Genomic DNA, 22,427 nt, shown 5'->3' with positions numbered 1-22,427 from the left:
AATAACAGCACTTAGCTGTGGTATATTGGCCATATACCACACGCTCTTGGGCCTTATTGCTTAAATATACCACACCCCCTGGGGCCTTATTGCTTAAATACTGTATATAGCATCATTTGTATTGTTAGGTCTGAGGTATATTGTTCGTGTATCACCGGTTATCATGTAGCGTGGTATTATTACTTTCCCCTATTTTCGAATGAATCCGATCTGATTTCATTGATTACTGCACCATTCATGCATTCATGTAATCTATCTCTATACTGACCTGATGTTTGTGCAGTACAAACCCTTTCTCTCCGCCCTACCCTCTCTTGCTTTTTTCTCTCTTTCGTTCACTCTCTCCCTCCCTCTTAGCGTTGGCCAGATGTGAGTTTAACGCTGCAGTGGCGATGGAATTCTGCTCCTCTGGCGTCACTTAATGGAGGTGACTGCGCTTACATCACTCACACATGCATGCCCCTTTTTTCAGAGGCGTTCATCATCAGTTAGGGAGCCAAGCAGTGTGGTTATGCCTACGTCAGCAGTTTAATATGGAATATTGCCATTTTCTCACATTGTTAGTTGTGAAGAGCTCACCATTGTGGTGAAACATGTATTTATAGGCATTATTTAGGATAATTGTAACTATCCATACTGTAAAATATTCAATTCAGAATCACCTCTCAAAATGTTGCCTAACAGTTCCAGTCAAGGTTAGCTGTACAGTGTAGGGCAGGGCCCGGTTGGCCCAGCGTCGTCCAGGTTAGGGGAGGGTTTGGCCGGGGTAGGCCGTCATTGTAAAATAAGAACTTGGTCTTAACTGACCTGCCTAGTTAAATAAATAAATAAATAAATACATTACATAATGCACCCCGCCACCACACTAAACCATGCTGTTCAAGGATACAGAATGACTTAGGAGGTGCCAGGTCCTGTGTTTGATCAAACTAAAGAATCTGTGTAAACCAATCAAGTCTATGGTGTAAACTGATGCCCCTTCCTGAGGCACAGGCTAGTTTTCTCCTGAACAGTGCGTAAGGCCTGGTGTGTTTCACCTCCACAGTGTGCATATGATAGGTAGGCAACTCTAAAACCACTTGGGGCTAACTGCACTGATCTGTATCTCCTTACACTGAAGGAAGGAGCGAGGGAGTGTGTATGTATGGCTAACAGTACATATTCAGTTTGGAGCTAATCCCAAGTTAGGATATGGTATGTACAGTAGCGTACAGTATGAGAATACGCCCAACAGCCAAGAGGTTTGTGTGTGAATGTCTGTCTGCGATGGTAAATAATGTCATGAAGAACCCCCTGCATTTGCTAAGACAGTCTGCACTGCGGGATGCTGGTTTCCAGTAAGAGTGTTTGTGTGTTTTTTTTACACCCTTTCAATTTGTGTGTATTGACCTGTTTATAACCTTGGCAGTATCCCTGCTGTGTTTCTGGTAAACGTTGCTCTGCTTGACCCTGGAAGGTCCAGGAATAACCAGTGCGGAGGTCACAGGAATGGCTGTGGAGTTGAGGAGCTCTTAAAAGCAATCGCCACATTCTGAAAAGCCGGCTCAGCCGAGACGTGTAAATAAATAAAACTAGCCATGGCAGCCTCCTCTCCTCCCATCTTAAAGAGTCTTTATGCTGCGGAACATCCACCCCAAGCCCCCCTGCTCCTCACATTCTCTGCATTCCAACATTTACACATTAAAACAGGAAGCCACCGACCCAGACAGACTCCCCAGGTCTGGGGGGGAGGGGGGGGGGGGGTGTATCGTGTGTGTGGAGTGGACTCTGGCTCAGTAAAGATGTTCATCAGTCTCTCTGGCAGGAGCTGAACTCATAACAATGTAATTCTCATTCGACAGGGATGAAACGGAGTGCTCTTGTGAAATTCTCCACGATGGCTTTACAAGTTTGTGTCCTTAACGCATTACTGTGGAGCCCAGTGAAGGCTGTGCAAGCAGGGCCAGGTTTTTTAGCAACCCACTGGCTTCGTACCACCTCCACCTGTCATAGCTGTCTCATGGCTGTCCCCATGTAGCTTCTAATCTAGATTATGTAGAGTGCCTGTATTTTTGAGTCTGTGCCTTAGCAGGTCTCTGGTGTACCATCTTTAAGGCAGCATTTAGTTATCAGAAAAGCAATTGGAAGGCTCTTATCGAGTAACACATTGGTTGATTGACTTTGTGGCATCTTTAATGAAGCATAATGAGTTTCTTTTGTCGCAGCTTGTACGCCATTGTTTCCCCTTTTGTCCTTGTGGATTACAGTACAATGGCTGGAGAGGCATGTCTGTCGTGTAGCACATGCCAGAGAGAGTGGCTGTCAAGTGATATTTCACTGCTTCTCTCTCCTGGTTGGTGGGTTATGACTAAGACCACATGGTCCCCCCCCCCCACCGTGAATCTTAAACCACAGGACCTTCTTTGTGAAAAGCATTTGCAACATCCTCATGGGAAATGGTTGTAAGTAGTGAGATATTGCTTTTGCATGCGTTAATTAGATAAAATAGAAACCGTTTCAGATGAGGGTTCTGCTATTTAAGTGAGGGAGTATTTAAGTTAAACAGTGGAGAGGAGAGGGATGTTTTTTGAACTGAATGTTCCACTCAAACACACTATTCAGAAGAGGAGCTCCAGAAGGGATTCACGAGGAGGCCTTGTGATTTGTGCTCCGACCATACAGGAAATTGGGGCAGTTCATATGGAGTTTTTCATTTGGTCCATACTCTTTTCCCTTCAGACATTCAGGTTTTTTCACTTCACTATTGACTACTATAAACAGCCCCCTTTCACTGCTCATGTTTACCTTGCTCATTCAGCTATCACCGTGCATTTACCTTCCACACTCATTCTCTACAGCACAGAGATACCTCACAGAGATACCTCACAGAGATACCTCACAGAGATACCTCACTCACCCAACTTTCAAAGGGTTTGTATATAAAACCTAATCTGGAAGCGCCTCCACCGCCATGCTATGCCAGGCTGGCTCGGCCCAAACCTGGAATGGTTTTCGGTGCGTATAATCACATTAGACTGACTGCCCTGTGAAAACACACAGCAATGTTAAGATATGTTACAGTATAAATACGTTGCCAGGAGTAATGGGCCCAGCGGGGTTGAATTCACATGGGGTTTGGGAAGTAGAAACCTTTTATCCCCTAAAAGCCATGCCTTCCATTTAAAGCTAGTGAAGAAATTCCATACCATAAAATGCCTGGAATGTAAGAAAGACCAGCTTTGAAATGGTGTAAAACGGGGGCTTTCCGGCAAAGGGTTTTCAGATAATATTGTGCTGTTGGACTTGTCTAACTACTGTAAATGTTTAAGAGTGCTTTCTTGTCAGGAAAAACTGAGTAAATGGGGATTCATTGTTTTTCTGATCAATAAAAGGCTTATTTTGTGCTCTGTGAATATATAATAACCCCTTGCTTCAAGCGGTGGGTCGGGTGGACTACATGGCTAAATAATGAAGAGGAGAGGAAAGGAGAGAAGACTGGGGAGACTTGCCTGCACTTTGGGTCTGGTTCACTGTCTAGGATATTATTACACAGAGCTCACTATGAGAGCTCCTTATTCTTCTGGCTTTGTCTGGCCATTCAAAAGCCAGTGCATTTTTGTCAGGCCCACACACTAATGTGAAGCGGTGAGGGTGGGGGGGCTAGCAGTGAACTCTAACAGGACGTGCTGGTAAAACACAGTCAGGAAGTTCATTTTTTGTTTGCATGAGCATGTCTACGCATCAGTGAAATATTAGGGGATGTTTTGTCTCTTAAAATAACAAATGTACTTAGAAATGGAGAAGGTCATGGCCAAGTCTCCCCCTCCCCCTTTCCATTTCCATTTGGTACAGCCCACCACTCCCATCTGCTCCTCCCTCCCACTCCCCTTTTTGGTAATGAGGCTGTGACATCACCACTGAACACAAGGACTGTGAGTGGCTGCTGAAGGAATTCCAGGTTGCTGGCTCCTCCCCCCCTCCCCCTCCATAAGGTTTGTAAAAGGTGTGCAGTGTTTGAGCAGCCCTCCGCTCATTGCAGGAGTACAGAGTCCAGCGTGCTTTCTCTACTTCCCTCTCTCTCACTCTCTCTCTCTCTCTCTCACTCTCTCTCTCCCTGTGGCTTTTACCATATTGGAACGCAGCACATTATCGTTCTCACTGTGCGTGTTAGTGTCAGCAAGCTGCTTGTGCTGTGTGAAGATGGGGGGATGATAGAGGAGGGGAGGACAGAAGACTGAGACGAGTATGATGCTGCGGTGCTGAGCCAGCGTTTCACCTCGGGGCTAACTGCTGCACCATCACCCAGAGAGGGACTCTCCCAGCTAACCTCTTACAGGGACCACCACTGGACATTCTTTTTTAGAAGGAGGGGGACCAGCGAACCCTTCTCTCCAGCCCTTTATTTTCTACTGGACTGATGGAGCTACAGAGGGCGACCAGCATGCCTGGCCCCTTGTCCCCAGGGCCTATCTTTCCAGGGTCCCACTCCCCAGGGCCCCTGTCCCCTTCCTCTGGGCCTGGCCCCTCTCTTGCCTCCAGCCCCGGCCCTGATCCGGGCTACTCTGCTAAACAGGCTGCCTTCAACTACAACCAACTCGAGGGCCGTTTTAAGCAGCTGCAAGGTAAGATAAGTAGGGAGGAAGGCAGAGCAGAGCTCAGGGCTTTGTTTACCAGCGTTGCTATGCACGCTAAAGCTAGCGGATGATAGCTGACAATCGGGAAGTGTCTGTAGTATCCGGTTCATAAAGACATGTGATTTCATGGTGTCGGGAAGCAGTTGTGAATCTCAGGATGCCTGGGGATGTAAGTTCTTTCCCGTTTTTGTTTTGCATTGTCTGTCAGTGATAGGAGAGGGTCGCAGCATCCTCTAATTCCTACGAGGGAGAGGGCTGGGGGATTATGAGGCAATGACAGACGCCATCCATCACCTAATGAAATATTGATGAGGTAGTGCAGGGTGGGAAAAGAGGAAGACTGGATATCAGCTACACGTGTAGAGAGACACCTTTTTAGGGAGACGACGGGGTAAAAGGAAAGAGACATTTTAAAATGTACCTTTCAGACCAGACAGCATGGCTGCAGCTGACTGGCTGTTTCAAGACGACAATAGCAGGAGAAGACAAGTGGGAGGGGCGGTGTTCTCCTGTGTTGCTTTGTAAGCAGCATGGTGCTAGAGGAGGAGAGCCCTGGCATTGCTCCTTGTTAGACGGTGTGTTGTGGAGTTGTTAACCAGACAGGAGGAGTCTCACGTTGTCTTGTTTCGCAGCACATTAGAGGATGAAAGAGGGCTGTGATGGAGCACGCTCCACTGAGCATGCTCTGAACAGCGGGAAGAGCACTTGAGCCCCTCTCTGTCCCGTGCAGTCTGCCTGCATTCCACAGCCCTGCCTGCTCATTGAGATGTGTGTATGTTTGGGTCTGTCAGTGCTGCTCTCGTTCCCTTTCTCATGGGTAAAACCTAAAGAACAAACACGACTCCCCATCTTAGCTGAGACAGAAGTCACGTCTCACTCTACGTTACAAGCAAAGCCTTGTATGGCCTCCGATCATTTGTTGACATCTGTTATTTCTGTGGGCAAGATGCTGTTTGTTGACTGGGATCCTGTGGGGGTTGGTTGTTGTCTTGTGCTCAGAGCTGTGAAATACAAGGAGGTCACAACTGGAGCACGAGGGCTGGGTTGAAGCAGGGGGCACACAATCTCATGCAAACAGCATTATACAGTACGTGTACACACAGACAGGTACATCATCGCAGGCGCCAGGAATGAATGAGTGTGTTGACTTATGATATTGAGGTACTTTATTAGCTTGCATAATGAAATATCTTTGAGATGAGGTATTAGTGAATGATGATACGTCTTCCTGGCAGTCTCCTCTGTGGTTTCATTAGCAGGCTAGTGTCAGAGGCCTCTGAACCTCTTCAGACACCCTGTGGAACCCATGACTCCAGAGGAGTCTCTGTTATCGTTACTCATTGTGTGTTTATTCCTCATGTTACTATTTTTCTCTTATTTCTCTATTTTTCTCTCTGCATTGTTGGGAAGCGTCCGTAAACAGTTCACCTGTTGTTTACGAAGCATGTGACGAGTAATTTGTTACGAGCCAATGTCACTGTGAGACTGAGTCTCCCCTGATTTAATATGAATCACTGCAGCCCTGACAGCACAGCACTTCCACACAGACACATGGGACAGGGAGGGATACCGCCCAAGTATTGTGGCATCGCTGAGATAATGTAGTGTTGAAACGTGGCAGATTGGGCTGTCGCTTATTGGTCTTCTGCATTAGCTTTCTCTGTACAGAGAAGTGTGCCAGAGAAAGGTGCTGACCCAATGAACTATTGTCCCATTCAGCTACATATTTCTGTCTGGGTCCAGCATGGAGAACACTAGCTTATGATAAGCTCTCTGTGTGCACCCACTTTGGTGTTTAGTACTGGACATGAAGGCACCGATAAATTCACAGACAATTCCAATCTTTATTGTTTTGGGTCTGGTTTCTGAGGCCAGTCCATTTGGCTATGGGTCAGCTCTAGCGCCTAACTGTTGCTTGGTGCAAGACACTTATCAGCCTGGTAAGACCACTGACAGACTCTTCCTGCACTGCCCCTGTGTGCTGGAGGGGCCATGATGAATGAATAAACAACTCTTCTAAAATAGACAGGGTGAAAGAGGAAGGAAGTTGGCATCTTTATGAAAGGGCCAGTCATTGCTGCATTCCCAGTGCAATTCAATCAATGACTCAGTGGAAAACCATACCTGTTGTGCTGCGTTGATTGTACTGTGTATCGAATAGTTGCAGAGGGAAAAGGAGGCTCTTGGTTCCAAGTCTGGCTGAATGTGTTTTTGATTTGTGCCGCAATGATACTATAATGAAAAACAGAATATCTGTCAAGTGACGTGTGTTTAACTTGTGGTAGTACATCTTTCACAGGTGGTAGTATGTCTTCAGACTTCACACTACATTATATGTCCATCTGGGTAGATGTGTAGGGTTGGAATGTCTGGGAGGCCATAGTGACTCAGTTCTTTATGCTCCCTGGACTCGAGATGGTGTAACATGAGCTCGGTGGAAAGTGTAAATCTTGCGTTTCCTGGAGCTGTGCTGAAGGTTAAGGAGGGCCAGAGAAAGAGCTAGAGGGAAAGAGGGGGAGACTATACCAACCTGATGAAATGGGCAGTCCTTGTGTCTGGCCTCCCACCGGCCTTAGAATGATTGATTGGTCAGAGAATAGTAGGACTCCAGTCTTTGGCACTCTTATAACTTCATTTAAAAATGGCCACCAGCACATCCATAAATAACCTAGACCATTACAGCGATGATGGAGGCCCTGGTTAGCAAACATGAGGTAGAAGAAAATCACATGTGGTAAAAAGAAAAACACTATGCTGCTGATGTTCGCATTGAATTCTTACCTCATCTTTCTATCTATCACATGACCTCAGAAGTCTTACTGGCACTAGGGGAAATGACAGACCTTGGCAGCAGAGAAGGTTAGTGTGGATAGTGATGTCTTCTGGGAGGGAAGAAAGACATAAAATGCTCTAAAGGGCTGTATGGATATCAAACATAATCTCACCATATGGGTGTGATGGAGACATAACCACACAGTTCAGGTCATCAGGTTCAGGTTAGCGTAGCTACAGTGTGCAGGCCTACATGTTCAGGTTGCCATAGCTACACAGTACAGGCCAACATGTTTAGTTTAGGTATAGGTATCAGATAAATGTAGCCTACCTGTGTAGTTTTGGATGGCCAATGGTGCAGTTTTGGACTCCCTCCTCTTGTCCGCAGAGACAAACTTGAGCTATTTTAAAGCTAGTTTCCTGCAATTGTACACATTTTGTCTTGGGGCTGAGAAAAAAAATGCAGTTTCAAAGCTAATGTCCTGCAATTCAACACATTTTGACATGGGGGGGAGAACATTTTACAGTTTTAAAGCTAGTTTCCTACAATTATTTAAAAAAAAATGTAATGAAGTCAAGATGAGAATTGCAATTTCAAAGCTAATTTCCTGCAATTCTACACATTTTGCCATGGCTTATGCCATGTTCTTATGTTATCTGAGTGACTCAAACATTATAACAAAATCAGTGGGAGCCCCATGCCATGTCATTTTTGGACTTTTAGATTCTCAGTCTTTATTTTTGGTGACTGTTGCTCCATTATATTTTCGACATCCTTTATATCTAGTTTTAGTGGTTTAAGTTTACGCTGAAAATGTTTTACCATCCCGATTTAAAAAAAAATGTATTACATTTTTTTGCAGTGGTGGCCACAATTTAGCTAAATGCATATAGGGGAAACATTGCCTCTGTTCCGCTCTTGGCTCCAATTCACAACTATCTGATTGGAGAAAGTCCACAGGGTGACACAATGGTTGAAATGAGTGATAGGCCATGTCTGCCTTGTAGGAAACTGACTTTACACCCCTTGAGCCACGCTGCATGGAACCCCCTAAAACCCATCAGGGGCCTCCGGATCCCTCTGACAAAGGAGGTTGTATCAGCCTATCAACTCCAGGCCAATGCAGTGTGGCCCAGACTGTTATGAATGGGAGTGGAGTGACAGAGACTGGGAATGCTGAGATGACAGGCAGCCTCTTTCATCCAGCTATCAAGAGGGAAAACGACCCAGGCAGCAGAAAAGAAGCCAAGCTCATTGGATGGCCCAGATTGGGATAGTATCAGTATTGTCAAATGTAATTGGTTGTGAAAGGCCTGCTTGGCCCGGAGTGTGTTTTGGAGCGGATGTGTATGGACAGTAGGGTGTCCCGGTTCCCAGTTTAAACGTGCTGGTTTTCAGACCTGTGTAAATTCTCACACTCTCTCTGAGGTTTCAAAATGAACTCTGTGTCTTTGCTTAACTTAAGAGTTTCTTTGGTTATTTCCACCAATACTACATTCAATTTGGCATTGTGAAATGTAAATGAACTTGCAACGGTACATTGTGTGTTACATTTTCTTGTTCATTCTGCTAACAAGAAGATTTTACAGTAAAACACTGAAAGTGGTCAGCATTTGTTAAGATAAAGCATTGCCAGGAGATGAATAGCAGGTACACGCTGGGCTTGCCTGTTCTCTTACAGGGCGGTCAGAGAACAAACAGACTGTTTTATTTTCTTCCTTCAAAACAAAGGTCAGCTTCACCAATCAACTGAAATGTTGCTACATGTGCAGGGCACCTCTTTCAGATCGCAACAGTTGGCCAGTCAAGGGTAAACCTCTACTCCAGCAGAGCAGAGCGAGGCAGGCTGATCAGCTGAGTAGCCCTGGTAGGCAAAGGCAGCTTTGTTACAGCCATAGAAGAGGTTTGTCTCAACATGACCTTCTGTATCAAGAACCTTGGCGTTTAGTTTTGTGAAGAAAATAAACAAATTTAGTAGTGTTGAGTCTTGGTACATGTGTAGGCAAGGCATCCACACTATCAGTACAGGGAACGTCATGGTAAGTACTGGGGCGTGAGCCCACATTCCACCCTGGTGAAAGGCACGGAAGCATGGGATTTGGGTCCGGATGCGTTGGGAATGTGAGTTTAGATATGTTATACGATCCAGGTCAAATGTCCCAAAGCCCTGTTTGTGTTAGTCTTCATAACAGTCATGCGAGAGTGAACAGAGTTTGGCTAAAGCCAACCAGGCTGGTCTGTCTTTGTCTGTCCGCATGTCTCCCCAATACGCTACAGGGTGTGGCTGGAAGAGAGAGAGCGTCAGTTGCATGTGTGTCTGACATAAGAGGGTCTCAGAAAGCTTCTTGTTTTCGAAGCATATCACCAACCTTCCCCCCTCTATCTACCCCACCCTTTCCCCCTCTCTCTCTCTCCCTCTCTCTCTCCCCCATCTCTCTCTCCCCCATCTCTCTCTCTCCCCATCTCTTCTTCCCCTTGTCTTATTAAAGACAGATGTTTGATATAATGAGCTTTTCTATCTCCAGGCTTGTGAGCACTACCCCTCCTACAATAGCACCTACACACCAACCCTTATATCACAGCCTTGGCCTCTGTATAAAGGGGAAACATGGTTTCTTGTAAGACTTCATTTCATACCTGGGTTATGTTTATTATCAATAATACTGCCAAGAAATGGAGTGGCCCTTTTTAGTGGAAGTCCATTAGGTTGTAAGTCAGAATGAGCTCCAGTTCCAATATGTGAAACCTATCGTCCTAATGTAATATCCAAAGCAGCAGACTGAACTATATATATATATATATATATATATATATATATATATATATATATATATATACACTGTTTTTGTTCACTGTAAAAGGTGATATAGATCAGGTCTTAAAAGCCTCTTGGTCCTTCCTAAAGAGGTTGAGATGAGGACTGAAAGCTTCTCTTTAACGCTCAGTGAATTTGTTTGCTTTGGAGTTTCTTCTCTATGCCTAAAGCAACAGAGAGAATGACTAGCATGTGCCTTGCACCTCTCCTCTCCCTCCTACTCTCCGTATGACTTCATGACTCCGCTGTGGTTGACTCTGCCTGCCATTTCCTCACTACACCAAGGCTGATTCGTTAAACAGAATAACAGCTCCAATATCTCCTGAACAGCTCATGTTCCACATGATTGCAGGATTTCAGAGCTTCTTAAAACACAAGAATGGAAAAAGTTGACATGTCTGAGCTATTATGTAGCAGTTTAAATATTTTGAAGTTTGATTAATTCATTGCGCATAGTATTTATTATCACACTGAGGATTGCGCCGGATTCCCTGTGAACAGCATCATGTTTAATTTTATTTTACGACATCAGAAGGCTTGTCTTACTCTTAGCGACTACCTAGTATACAGTCTTCTGTGTGACTGTTTGATCAAACACATACAGGTCACTGCCAAAATAATGGAAACCCCAATATAAAGTGTCTTAATAGGGCGTTGGGCCACCAGAACAGCTTCAATGCGCCTTGGCATAGATTCTACAAGGGTCTGGAACTCTATTGGTGAGATGCGACACCATTCTTCCACGAGAAATTACATAATTTGGTATTTTGTTGATTGTGGTAGAAAACACTGTCTCATGCGACGGTCTAGAATCTCCTATAAGTGTTCAATTGGGTTGAGATCTGGTGACTGAGACAAACACACACACACACACACACCCTTTAAACTCCCTATGCTCCTTTGAGACCCCTCTTTCAAAGTCACTGAGATCTCTTCTAGCCATGGTAGCCACAATAATGGGCAACTGAGCATTTTTATTCATGACCTCACCTCTTATGGGATGTTAATTACTTAATTGTCTCAAGAACCACACCTGTGTGGAGGCACCTGCTTTCAATATACGTTGTATTCCTCATTTACTCAAGTGTTTAATTTATTTTGGCAGTTACTTGTAGCTTTAGATACAAAAATGGACAGTAATGTATGCACTTAAGCAAATCGTATACTCTTTGTGCTCTCAGATAATCATATCTGTAACTGTAGGTTCTTCTCTGAATGAGTGAGTGAATAGTCATCTCTGTAAAAAGGCTGCAAAAATTATGAACAAAGTTCACATTCACAGATGTGGTTATGGAAGATTATACAGGAAACACATCATACAGTTTCATTTTTCAACTGGGTTTCCGAGTGTATGACTTGAGTAATAAACTAACATGAAAGATATCTCCCTTGTGAGGCCACACAGCTGTAGCTCTCTCTCTGTAACTCTCCCCTTGGCTCTGTACTAATACAATGAAGGGAAACATACTGCTCGACCAGCCTTGACATAACCCGATAGGAAAATGTTTTCTGCCTTTTTATTTTTTTGGTGGGTGTTTTTATGTCCCTGTTCAGTAAATTAGGGTACTGTTGAGGTGCCTGTCTGTTCGACACAGTGTGCCAGCTATTATGTGTGGGCCCATAAGAAAGGGCACTGACACTGTGGCAGCCATTTTCCTCCTTGTTCGTCCTTCAACCGCTCTCTCCCTCTCTCGCAGGTATTGGGTGTGCACCTTGCACTGAGCAGGAAGTTGAGAAATTACAGATTTATAAGTGAAACAACGTGGCCTACATTTAGAGGGAGGCAGGGTGGAAACATTTGGGAGGACAACCCCAGGGGTGAGTGGTTGTATACTTGGTCTGGATGCAGGGGCACACAGCTGTGTCCTGTGAAGCGATGTGTAAATCACACACAGTGAAGCAATGTGTAAATCTGTGCTCCCTGGACAAGCAGGGTTGTGTATACATACAGATCATCTGTCTGTGTATGCTTTAGCTGGAGTCATCTGAAGCCTTTCATCCATCTTGTCATTTGCACAGCTATCTTCAACAGGACAGTGCCACACACAATTCCCAATTGTACATGCCGTTTTTCCACACACACATACTGTACAGTACATGTAGACTGTGTTTTTTTTTTTTTTTTTTTCTTTTTTTAGTCATTTAGCAGACGCTCTTATCCAGAACGACTTACAGTAGTGAATGCACACATTTCATACATTTGTTTTCCGTACTGGTCCCCCGTGGGAATCGAACCCACAACCCTGGCGTTGCAAACACCATGCTCTACCAACTGAGCCACACGTTGGTAGCTGAACAGTTGTATGACCTGCAGTCCACATCTCTTTCAATTACCGCCCCAGCCATCATAGGGTGAGGCAACTGTGAATGACATCAGCCACCAAAGGCCTCAGCCAGAATTTCATTTTGTTGAATGTCTCACCGTATCGTAATGTTTATTTTGGTGCATGGTATTTGTGTGTTTTTGATGAATTGTCTCCAGGAAAAGTCCAAATTCCTCCCAACCAGATGTAGACATAATTAAACTGCAGTTTGCTAACAACAATCTGGGACATGTGGCATTGGGGTGCTGCGCCACAACCAGCGTGAAGTTGTTAGGCTGCTGCTAGCCTTATTTACCGTCACTGCCACCTCTTTATTCCTCTGTTCATCCTTTCACACTTCCCTCTCTCCATCATCCCTCTCTCACTCTGGAGCTCAGCTGAATGGGACACAAATAGGCTATAGTTCTCTTTGCCTCAGGATTAAGGTGTTAACACACCTAGAGAAAGAGTTAATTATAGGATACAGATGCTGATTTTGCCAGCTCATTGGAATCATTTTTCAGAAAAGGTCATAAAGGGACATTACATTGGGCTGTAGTAGCCTACAGACTGTTGTTATACAGTGAGGAAAAAAAATATTTGATCCCCTGCTGATTTTGTACGTTTGCCCACTGACAAAGAAATGATCAGTCTATAATTTTAATGGTAGGTTTATTTGAACAGTGAGAGACAGAATAACAACAAAAAAATCCCGAAAAACGCATGTCAAAAATGTTATAAAATGATTTGCATTTTAATGAGGGGAATAAGTATTTGACCCCTCTGCAAAACATGACTTAGTACTTGGTGGCAAAACCCTTGTTGGCAATCACAGAGGTCAGACGTTTCTTGTAGCTGGCCACCAGGTTTGCACACATCTCAGGAGGGATTTTGTCCCACTCCTCTTTGCAGATCTTCTCCAAGTCATTAAGGTTTCAAGGCTGACGTTTGGCAACTCGAACCTTCAGCTCCCTCCACAGATTTTCTATGGGATTAAGGTCTGGAGACTGGCTAGGTCACTCCAGGACCTTAATGTGCTTCTTCTTGAGCCACTCCTTTGTTGCCTTGGCCGTGTGTTTTGGGTCATTGTCATGCTGGAATACCCATCCACGACCCATTTTCAATGCCCTGGCTGAGGGAAGGAGGTTCTCACCCAAGATTTGACGGTACATGGCCCTGTCTATCGTCCCTTTGATGCGGTGAAGTTGTCCTGTCCCCTTAGCAGAAAAACACCCCCAAAGCATAATGTTTCCACCTCCATGTTTGACGGTGGAGATGGTGTTCTTGGGGTCATTGGCAGCATTCCTCCTCCTCCAAACATGATGAGTTGAGTTGATGCCAAAGAGCTCCATTTTGGTCTCATCTGACCACAACACTTTCACCCAGTTGTCCTCTGAATCATTCAGATGTTCATTGGCAAACTTCAGACGGGCATGTATATGTGCTTTCTTGAGCAGGGGGACCTTGCGGGCGCTGCAGGATTTCAGTCCTTCACGGCGTAGTGTGTTACCAATTGTTTTCTTGGTGACTATGGTCCCAGCTGCCTTGCGATCATTGACAAGACCCTCCCGTGTAGTTCTGGGCTGATTCCTCACCGTTCTCATGATCATTGCAACTCCACGAGGTGAGATCTTGCATGGAGCCCCAGGCTGAGGGAGATTGACAGTTATTTTGTGTTTCTTCCATTTGCGAATAATCGCACCATCTGTTGTCACCTTCTCACCAAGCTGCTTGGCGATGGTCTTGTGGCCCATTCCAGCCTTGTGTAGGTCTACAATCTTGTCCCTGACATCCTTGGAGCGCTCTTTGGTCTTGGCCATGGTGGAGAGTTTGGAATCTGATTGATTGATTGCTTCTGTGGACGGGTGTCTTTTATACAGCTAACAAGCTGAGATTAGGAGCACTCCCTTTAAGAGTGTGCTCCTAAATCTCAGCTCGTTACCTGTATAAAAGACACCTGGGAACCAGAAATCTTTCTGATTGAGAGGGGGTCAAATACTTATTTCCCTCATTAAAATGCATATCAATTTATAACATTTTTGACATGCGTTTTTCAGGATTTTATTGTTGTTATTCTGTCTCTCACTGTTCAAATAAACCTACCATTAAAATTATAGACTGATCATTTCATTGTCAGTGGGCAAACGTACAAAATCAGCAGGGGATCAAATACTTTCCCCCCTCACTGTATGAAACAATGCAGTGTTGATTAGCTCTGTATTCTGGTGAGTAAGACACAATGTGACAGTGTTTTCCTGTGACTAGGTTAGCCGCCGGTCACCGATGGCCTGGCTGTCCCCAAACACAGCTGCAGAGAGCTGCCCTGGGCGTCAGTATCATTGGACGGTTTTTCTTTATTTCTACTATTTTCGACATTGTAGAATAATAGTGAAGACATCAAAACTATGAAATAGCACATATGGAATCATGTAGTAGACAAAAAGTTTATTCAAAGTAGCCACCCTTTGCCTTGATGACAGCTTTGCACACTCTTGGCATTCTCCAATTTTCTAATTTTTGCTACAATTTAGTTAGCTACAACGCTGCATTGCAAAAAGTTAACTACTGAAAAGCTACTGCAAAATGTAGTTAAATTACTAGTTGAACTACATGTAGTTCAGTACTCCCAAAACTGATCAAATGTTTTTGGTCACATAATAACATCTAAATATGTGTATCAAAATGCTTGTGTTCCTAGCTCCAACAGTGCTGTAGTATCTAACAATGCACAACAATACACAAATCTAAAATTTAAATAATGAAGTTAAGAAATATATAAATATTGGACGAGCAATGTCCCAGTGGCATTGACTAAAGTAAAATAGAATACAGTATAAACACATGAAATGAGTAAAGCAGTATGTAAACTTTATTAAAGTGTCTAGTGTTCCATGTCTACAGTATGTATAGAGGACTTTAAGGTGCAGGGTTGAGTAACCGGGTGGTAGCCGGCTAGTGATGGATATTTAACAGACTGATGGCCTTGAGATAGAAACTGTTTTTCAGTCTCTCGGCCCCAGCTTTGGAGGGCAGGCAGTGTGCCCCCGGTGATGCGTTGGGCAGACCGCACCACCCTCTGGGTAGTCCTGTGGTTGCAGGCGGTGCAGTCGCAGTACCAGGCGGTGATACAGCCCGACAAGATGCTCACAATTGTGCATCTGTAAAAGTTTGTGAGGGTCTTACGGGCCAAGCCACATTTCTTCAGCCTCCTGAGGTTGAAGAGGTTGGCTTTAAAGTTTACATCAAGTCACATGTAGAGTATATAGTACAGTATAGAGTTACTGTGTGGGCAGAACAGTCAGAGAGGGGAGGAGGTTAGCTACTAGCTAGATATCCTGGCCAAGTCTCTGTTTCAGCCATGTGGCCACACCCCAGCCCAGCCAGTATAGCCGGAGGCAACCTTTGTTCCCCACACCGGGGTCAAGGTCGACCTCTAATATGCATGACTGTGTCTGTGAGCTTTAGTATTGACCCAAAGAGGACCCCGTATATCAATGTGCTGCTTTAAATGGGGCTGCCCCTACACACACACACACACACACACACACACACACACACACACACACACACACACACACACAGTGTGTTACAGCCACTCTGGAAATAGCCCCGCTGTTGGTTCAGCATTATTGATAAGCCACTGAGTAATTTAAGACTCCTCTCTTGACATTGAGACGTGAGGGTTTTGACTACCTAGCAGAATGAAAGTATTTGTAGCCAATCAGCAGAGTGGGCTAGCCTGTTCTATCACTGCCTCTACAAACAGGCTTATACACAAAGCGTGCCATTTATTTTAGAATGCATTGTTTTGAATTATAATGACCCAATCGAAGCCGGGCGGGCTGATTATCCGCTTTGACGCCTCGCTCAATTTGAACTTTTCCCTATGTTGGTGTTTTATTGCAGGCGCTGTACTCACACAAAACAATAAAAATGTTGTCGTAATTATTTTTTTTTGGAGCTCATTTCAATTGGAAGAGGTAGCTAAGGGTTGAGGCTTTACCATAAATTAGACCAATTCATCCACTTATGGAAACACAACATCTCTATCAACAAAGATGATTGTAGATATGGACTATCCTCCTAGCATACAGTCACTGCTCTGCCTGTTCCATCCTTTCCACCCGCCTTGCTCTGCATGCTCCGCCCGCCCGCTTCTGTAGTGTTTCACTTTCATCTCATTCCCAGAGGTCTGTGCTCTTTAATTTGTCACTTACAGCTTTTTATCTTTAGCTTCCAAAAAACATTTATATTTTCTCCCACTGCGGTGTCTTTATCTCTTCTTCGCTCACTGACTTTACATTGAATCTGTTCAGACTCCTCTTCACTAATGTATGAGCTCCATCTTAGCTGTGTAACATCCTCCCTCCTCTAAAATCACCTTAGTTTTGCTCCACTGAGCTCTGAGAGCAGGGAGTAAGTCTTGTCCTCGTATGACCGGGTGCAGTCTGCTAAATGTCACTGGAATTAACTCTATGGCTCTGCCTTTGGCTCAGATGACTGGTTATTTGAGCCATGACCATCCAAGCCATCGCCCCTCCCAAACATATCCAAACTCATCCAGTGTCTCAGAAGTACGTGTCATCAAACGGTCCTGTTCTGTCTGCCTTGTCTCTCTTTATTTGACACCGGTTTGGAAATGGGGACCTTGGACTTAAACGTCCTTTCCTTGTCCAACTCACAACTATTATGTTAATTACCTCAGTCCATTTTGGAGCCGTTTCACAGAAATGCTCAACATTCACACTTAAGGTCCTGCAGACGCCTGTGAAAACTAGTGTGCCTCCTTTACATTTGGTGTCTGTGTGAGTGCACTGGCTGCCTCACACTAATTCCAGAATCATCTACTGAGGAGCCAGAGAGAGGATGTGACAACATCCATCTCTGTCATTTTTATTTTTGTCTTTTATCTTACCGTCAAACTTTATCTCTCTTTCCTAGTTCCTTCTTAACCTTGGCTCTGTTACCTGAGAGGCCAAGTCATGTACTACCAGGCCTGATTTATAGTTTGACGTTGCATTGTATTGGTATTACATAATATTCTTAACACTTTTATACAGTGTACATTACTACTGTATTACTGCTTTTGACTTTTTAACTTAACACTGCCTTTCAACAGTCACACATAGTAAAACAACTCTGGTCTTGGCAGACTAATAGGATGCTTAGCATTTAACTTTTAGGTATTTTTGATGTAAGGAGTTGACATTGATTGCACACAGTTCAGTGATCAGGACACCATGCATAGCATAGCGGCTGTCCACAGATTGTGGTCTGGTCAGTGGTCTGATCATTTGGTAGACTTGTGGTTTGTGGGTCTTGATCAGTGGTCTGTGATTGTGGTCTGTGACTGCTTGTCGGGATTGTGGTCCGAGGGGGTTACTGTTTGTACTCTGCAGAGCCAGAGAGCTGCAGGTTGAGATAAGTAGTTCGTGTGTGTGTGTGTGTGTGTGTGTGTGTGTGCGAGCGTGCGTGTGTGTGTGTGTGTGTGTGTGTGTGTGTGTGTGTGTGTGTGTGTGTGTGTGTGTGTGTGTGTGTGCGAGCGTGTGTATATCTGTTGACCGAGGGTTTCCCTTTCCTGGGCTCTGCTGTGAGGGCCAGATGCTCTCCCCTACAGGAAACCTTGTTTACAGACACTCAGGACATGTCCAGCTCCACCCATATCCTCCATCCATCTCTATCTCGGCTTTAGAACGCACATTTATTTTAGACATTTGATGCCCTTTTGAACTGCAGCTGATTGTGTCAACAAGTAATTGGAACCTTGAACAGCACACCGGGTCATGTGTCACAAAGCAAAATGTATATTGTGAATGGACTATTTCACTTTACTGTTTTGTTATTGAAGCTACCTTTTGATTCTGTTCCTTTTTTTTGGTATCTTATGTGCTGCTAAGCATATCCAGCCCCATCCTGATTTCCAAAGCCTTTTTCCTGATTCCCAGTCATGACTAAGCTAGCGCCCCTGAGGCCACACAGGCATGATCAAACCATGCAGCCCGTGTCACAGTGAAGGAGCTGAATGTTACTTAGTCTAGTCAGTGATAAGGCCTGATGCTGTCTGATGCTGCTTTGCGTGGTATGATGGAGAGCAGAGAACACTGGCCTCATTGTCTCTGTGCTGCTCTGACTGGGCCCGCACAGAGGGGCACACAGCTCCCTCTGTCTCGCCGCCTCCATCTGCCTCTGCCCTGGGCACTGGGACTCATAAAGGCTACTATCTACTATCTCTGGGACCCGGCTGTCAGGCTGTTGGACAGTGTGCTATTTGGTACCTACATGATATCACACAGTCATGCTGCTGCTTTATTAGCAGTCTGGTCACGCTGTGATGTCGCAACGTCCTCTGAGCTAACGGCTGGGCTGGAGCTGGAAGGGAAAGTGCATCGGTGCACTTTGTTAACGGGTGTCATCTCTCACAGTCTGCGAGACAGAGAGAGACCCACCCTGATGGAGGGAGGTTGTGAAACTTCCTCTCAAAGCCAGATTTCCATGGCAACAGGCTTTGAGTTCATATGAGGAATACCTTGTGAAGCGGAGACGTTAGTTGGCACACTTTTTGTGTGTGTGTGTGTGGACATGATTAACTATACCAGAAGTCCCCACAAAAATAGTTAAAACTAAAAAATGAGACCAACTGGGGCCCCCACAAGGAAAAATGATATTTCTAGGGGGTTTAGGGTTCGAGGTTAGGGATTAGGGAAAATAGGATTTTGAATGGGAATCAATTGTGTGTCCCCACAAGGTTAGTAAAACAAGACTGTGTGTGTGTGTCAAGATGACGCAGAATGCAGCAGATACAGTATGGGCTGACCGGAGCAGCTGGTTCTCTTGGACCTGGCTCCTGTACTACGTTGTGGCTGATGTTTATTGGGTCTGCAGTAGGATGAGAAGCCTGGGCCAGACCACCTGCCTTGCCCTTACGAAAAAAGATTGCAGTCAGAGTGCAGTATAACTGCAGTATGCTGAAAATACTGCGTCCAAAATGCCACACTCGACTGCAGTAATTTGTCAGTGTAACTAAAATTAGAGTGCGGTATAACTTCAGTTCAACTACAGTACACTGCAATTACTGCGTCCAAAATACCACACTCGACTGCAGTTACTGCACTTTTACTGCAGTTTCAAAACGCCAATCTTTTTTTGTTAGGGTGCTTTGGAACACTACATTAGAACAACCCTGTGAGAACATGACCAGCTAACAACACTAGCAGCAGCTAGCTTGCATGAATAGCATGTACAGTAGACGGGTGGCCAGCGCAAATATTACTTGGCCTACAGTATGTGCCGAAGACTATCTGGCAGCAAGACCAATATGTTAGGAATATAGTCGTTCTGTGAGAATAACTCCAGCTATGCTAACAACTTTTAGCTTGTGCAAACAAGACTGGCTATTTAAAGATGGTGTATACGAATAAGACTGTTTCAGACAACAATTGTAATAAACATATTGGGCATTCAAGTATGTTTACTAAGAACCCACCTGGCCTGTGAAATGTTGATATTTACAGTACTCTGTTGCTGTGAAAGAGAAGTCCGCTAGCTAGCTAGCTACGGTGGCTACATTGTACTTCTTAGACAGAGGAAGCTACACCCTACACAGTTCTTCCAAGAACAATGACGGCCTTGGTGTATGTTTTCAACAGAAGACGAACAGTAACAAAGGCCAACAACCCTCCGCCCAGGAAAGCGAGGGACACCTGGCATAAACAGGAAGGATGAGTGGAATGTGCTGTTTCTGATGAGGCCTGCAAACCCTCACGTTCTACTCTGTTAGCTGCACAGCTGGAGTGTTAGCTTTGTAGCCTATATTGTGCCGCTGTTCTTCTAAGTGCCCAGAACTTAATCATAGCAGGATGTTGGGTGTGTGTGTGTGTCAGTCTCTGAAGAAGAGCACATGTTAGTTGAACTGTAAAATACGTTACACACCTTCTACCCCCAGATGATAACCCGGTGAATATGTTACCATTATAGAATGCAGAAGTAAAACTTAACCCCTGATCTCTCTCTCTCTCTCTCTCTCTCTGCTCCTACCTGTAGATGAGCGTGAAGCGGTGCAGAAGAAGACCTTCACCAAGTGGGTCAACTCCCACCTAGCCAGAGTGTCCTGCAGGATCACTGACCTCTATATGGACCTGAGAGATGGACGCATGCTCATCAAACTACTGGAGGTTCTCTCTGGGGAGAAACTGGTACGTAGACAGACCGTCAGACTGGTTTACATGACACGTGCTGTAAATGTTTCACTTGGATTTCCAGGTCACAAATAGAGTAATAATTCACCTTAAACAAACTTCAAATGTTAAAATGCTGTTCCCCCTGGTTCTAAACCTACAGTATATGTAATTATGTATCCATTTATACATTAAGCCCATGCATAGCTCATTTTCGTCACTGATTTTCCAGGGCACACATACAGGCCAAATAAAGGAAACACCAACATAAAGTGTCTTAATAAGAGGTTAATAGGGCGTTGGGACACTACGAACCAGAACAGCTTCAATGCACCTTGGCATAGATTCTACAAGTGTTTGGAACTCTATCGGAGGGATGCGACACCATTCTTCCACGAGAAATTCCATATTTTGGTGTTTTATTGGTGGTGGAAAACTCTGTCTCAGGCGTCGCTCCAGAATCTCCCAAAAGTGTTCAATTGGGTTGAGATCTGGTGACTGAGACTGCCATGGCATATGGTTTACATTGTTTTCATGTTCATCAAACCGTTGTGATCACTCGTGCCCTATGGATGGGAGCATTGTCATCCTATGTTGGCATAGCCATGGTCGCCAAAATAATGACAAAAATAATGGCCTGCCCAGCATTTTTGTACATGACTCTAAGCATGATAGGATGTTAATTGCCTAATTAACTCAGGAACCACACCTGTGTGGAAGCACCTGCTTTCAATATACTTTGTGTCCCTCATTTTCTCAAGTGTTTCCATTGTTTCCATTACCTGTATTTTTCAACTTGAAAGAGTATTTATTTGTAGCCATAGTTGTTTCTCTTACTACAATTTTATTTGTGCTTTACATGATAAATCAGCAGTGTTGGGGAAGATATCCTGAAATCATAGTTTACCAAACTATCAACTACATAACAACGAAATAAGTTAAGCTACCCTTAAGAAAAATATAGTTTACTTAACTAAAGATGAAAAAATATATAATTCTTGCCTACTTCACCCATATTTTGTTTTATATTAGCGGACAAAAGTAGGGTGTAGTTCTAGGAGTTAGCTAAATGCTACATGGCAAAAAAGTAATTAACTACTGAAAACACTACCTAGATTTTTATTTAGTTCAACTACCACAAAGCTTCTGCAAAATTTAGTTTAACTACTAGTTGAACTTGGACTGTAAATCTTCCTCTCACAAACAAGAATGTTGAGTATAATTTAATTTCAATTTACTCTACCAGTTAGTTGTCTGTTCGGTTTGTCCTTTTGTGAGTAGGAATTTGAGAAAAAGTATCCACAGGAGTACTTATAAGCCATCTGTTTCTCCGACCAACTGTGTGTAACAGAAGAAGAACGCCAGTGTTGTAACTGAAAGATACTGTCGGCTGCAACTGTGTTAAAACAGATACAGTAATTGTACACTGCTCAAAAAAATAAAGGGAACACTTAAACAACACAATGTAACTCCAAGTCAATCACACTTCTGTGAAATTAAACTGTCTACTTAGGAAGCAACACTGATTGACAATAAATTTCACATGCTGTTGTGCAAATGGAATAGACAACAGGTGGAAATTATAGGCAATTAGCAAGACACCCCCAATAAAGGAGTGGTTCTGCAGGTGGGGACCACAGACCACTTCTCAGTTCCTATGCTTCCTGGCTGATGTTTTGGTCACTTTTGAATGCTGGCGGTGCTTTCACTCTAGTGGTAGCATGAGACGGAGTCTACAACCTACACAAG

General features: G+C 44.3%; 1 protein-coding gene across 2 annotated transcripts in view; it reads left to right on the top strand.

The window, feature by feature from the left end:
* LOC115153313 (spectrin beta chain, non-erythrocytic 1) overlaps window positions 1-22,427 on the top strand; it is a 115,688-nt gene that overhangs the window by 35,611 nt on the left and 57,650 nt on the right. Inside the window, exons 1-2 of one of the 2 annotated variants that reach the window (XM_029698633.1) lie at window positions 4,010-4,601; window positions 20,545-20,696. In XM_029698633.1, the coding sequence (XP_029554493.1) occupies window positions 4,397-4,601; window positions 20,545-20,696 (357 nt within the window). In that variant the 5' untranslated portion in view covers window positions 4,010-4,396. Of the gene's footprint in view, window positions 1-4,009; window positions 4,602-20,544; window positions 20,697-22,427 lie in introns of those variants that run through there. The other variant, XM_029698634.1, reaches the window with a different exon arrangement.

This window comes from Salmo trutta, chromosome 18 (assembly GCF_901001165.1).
Source record: "Salmo trutta chromosome 18, fSalTru1.1, whole genome shotgun sequence".
Classification (NCBI taxonomy): Eukaryota; Metazoa; Chordata; class Actinopteri; order Salmoniformes; family Salmonidae; genus Salmo; species Salmo trutta.
Note: the sequence above shows the minus strand (reverse complement) of the source record. Positions and strands in the feature narration are given on the sequence as shown.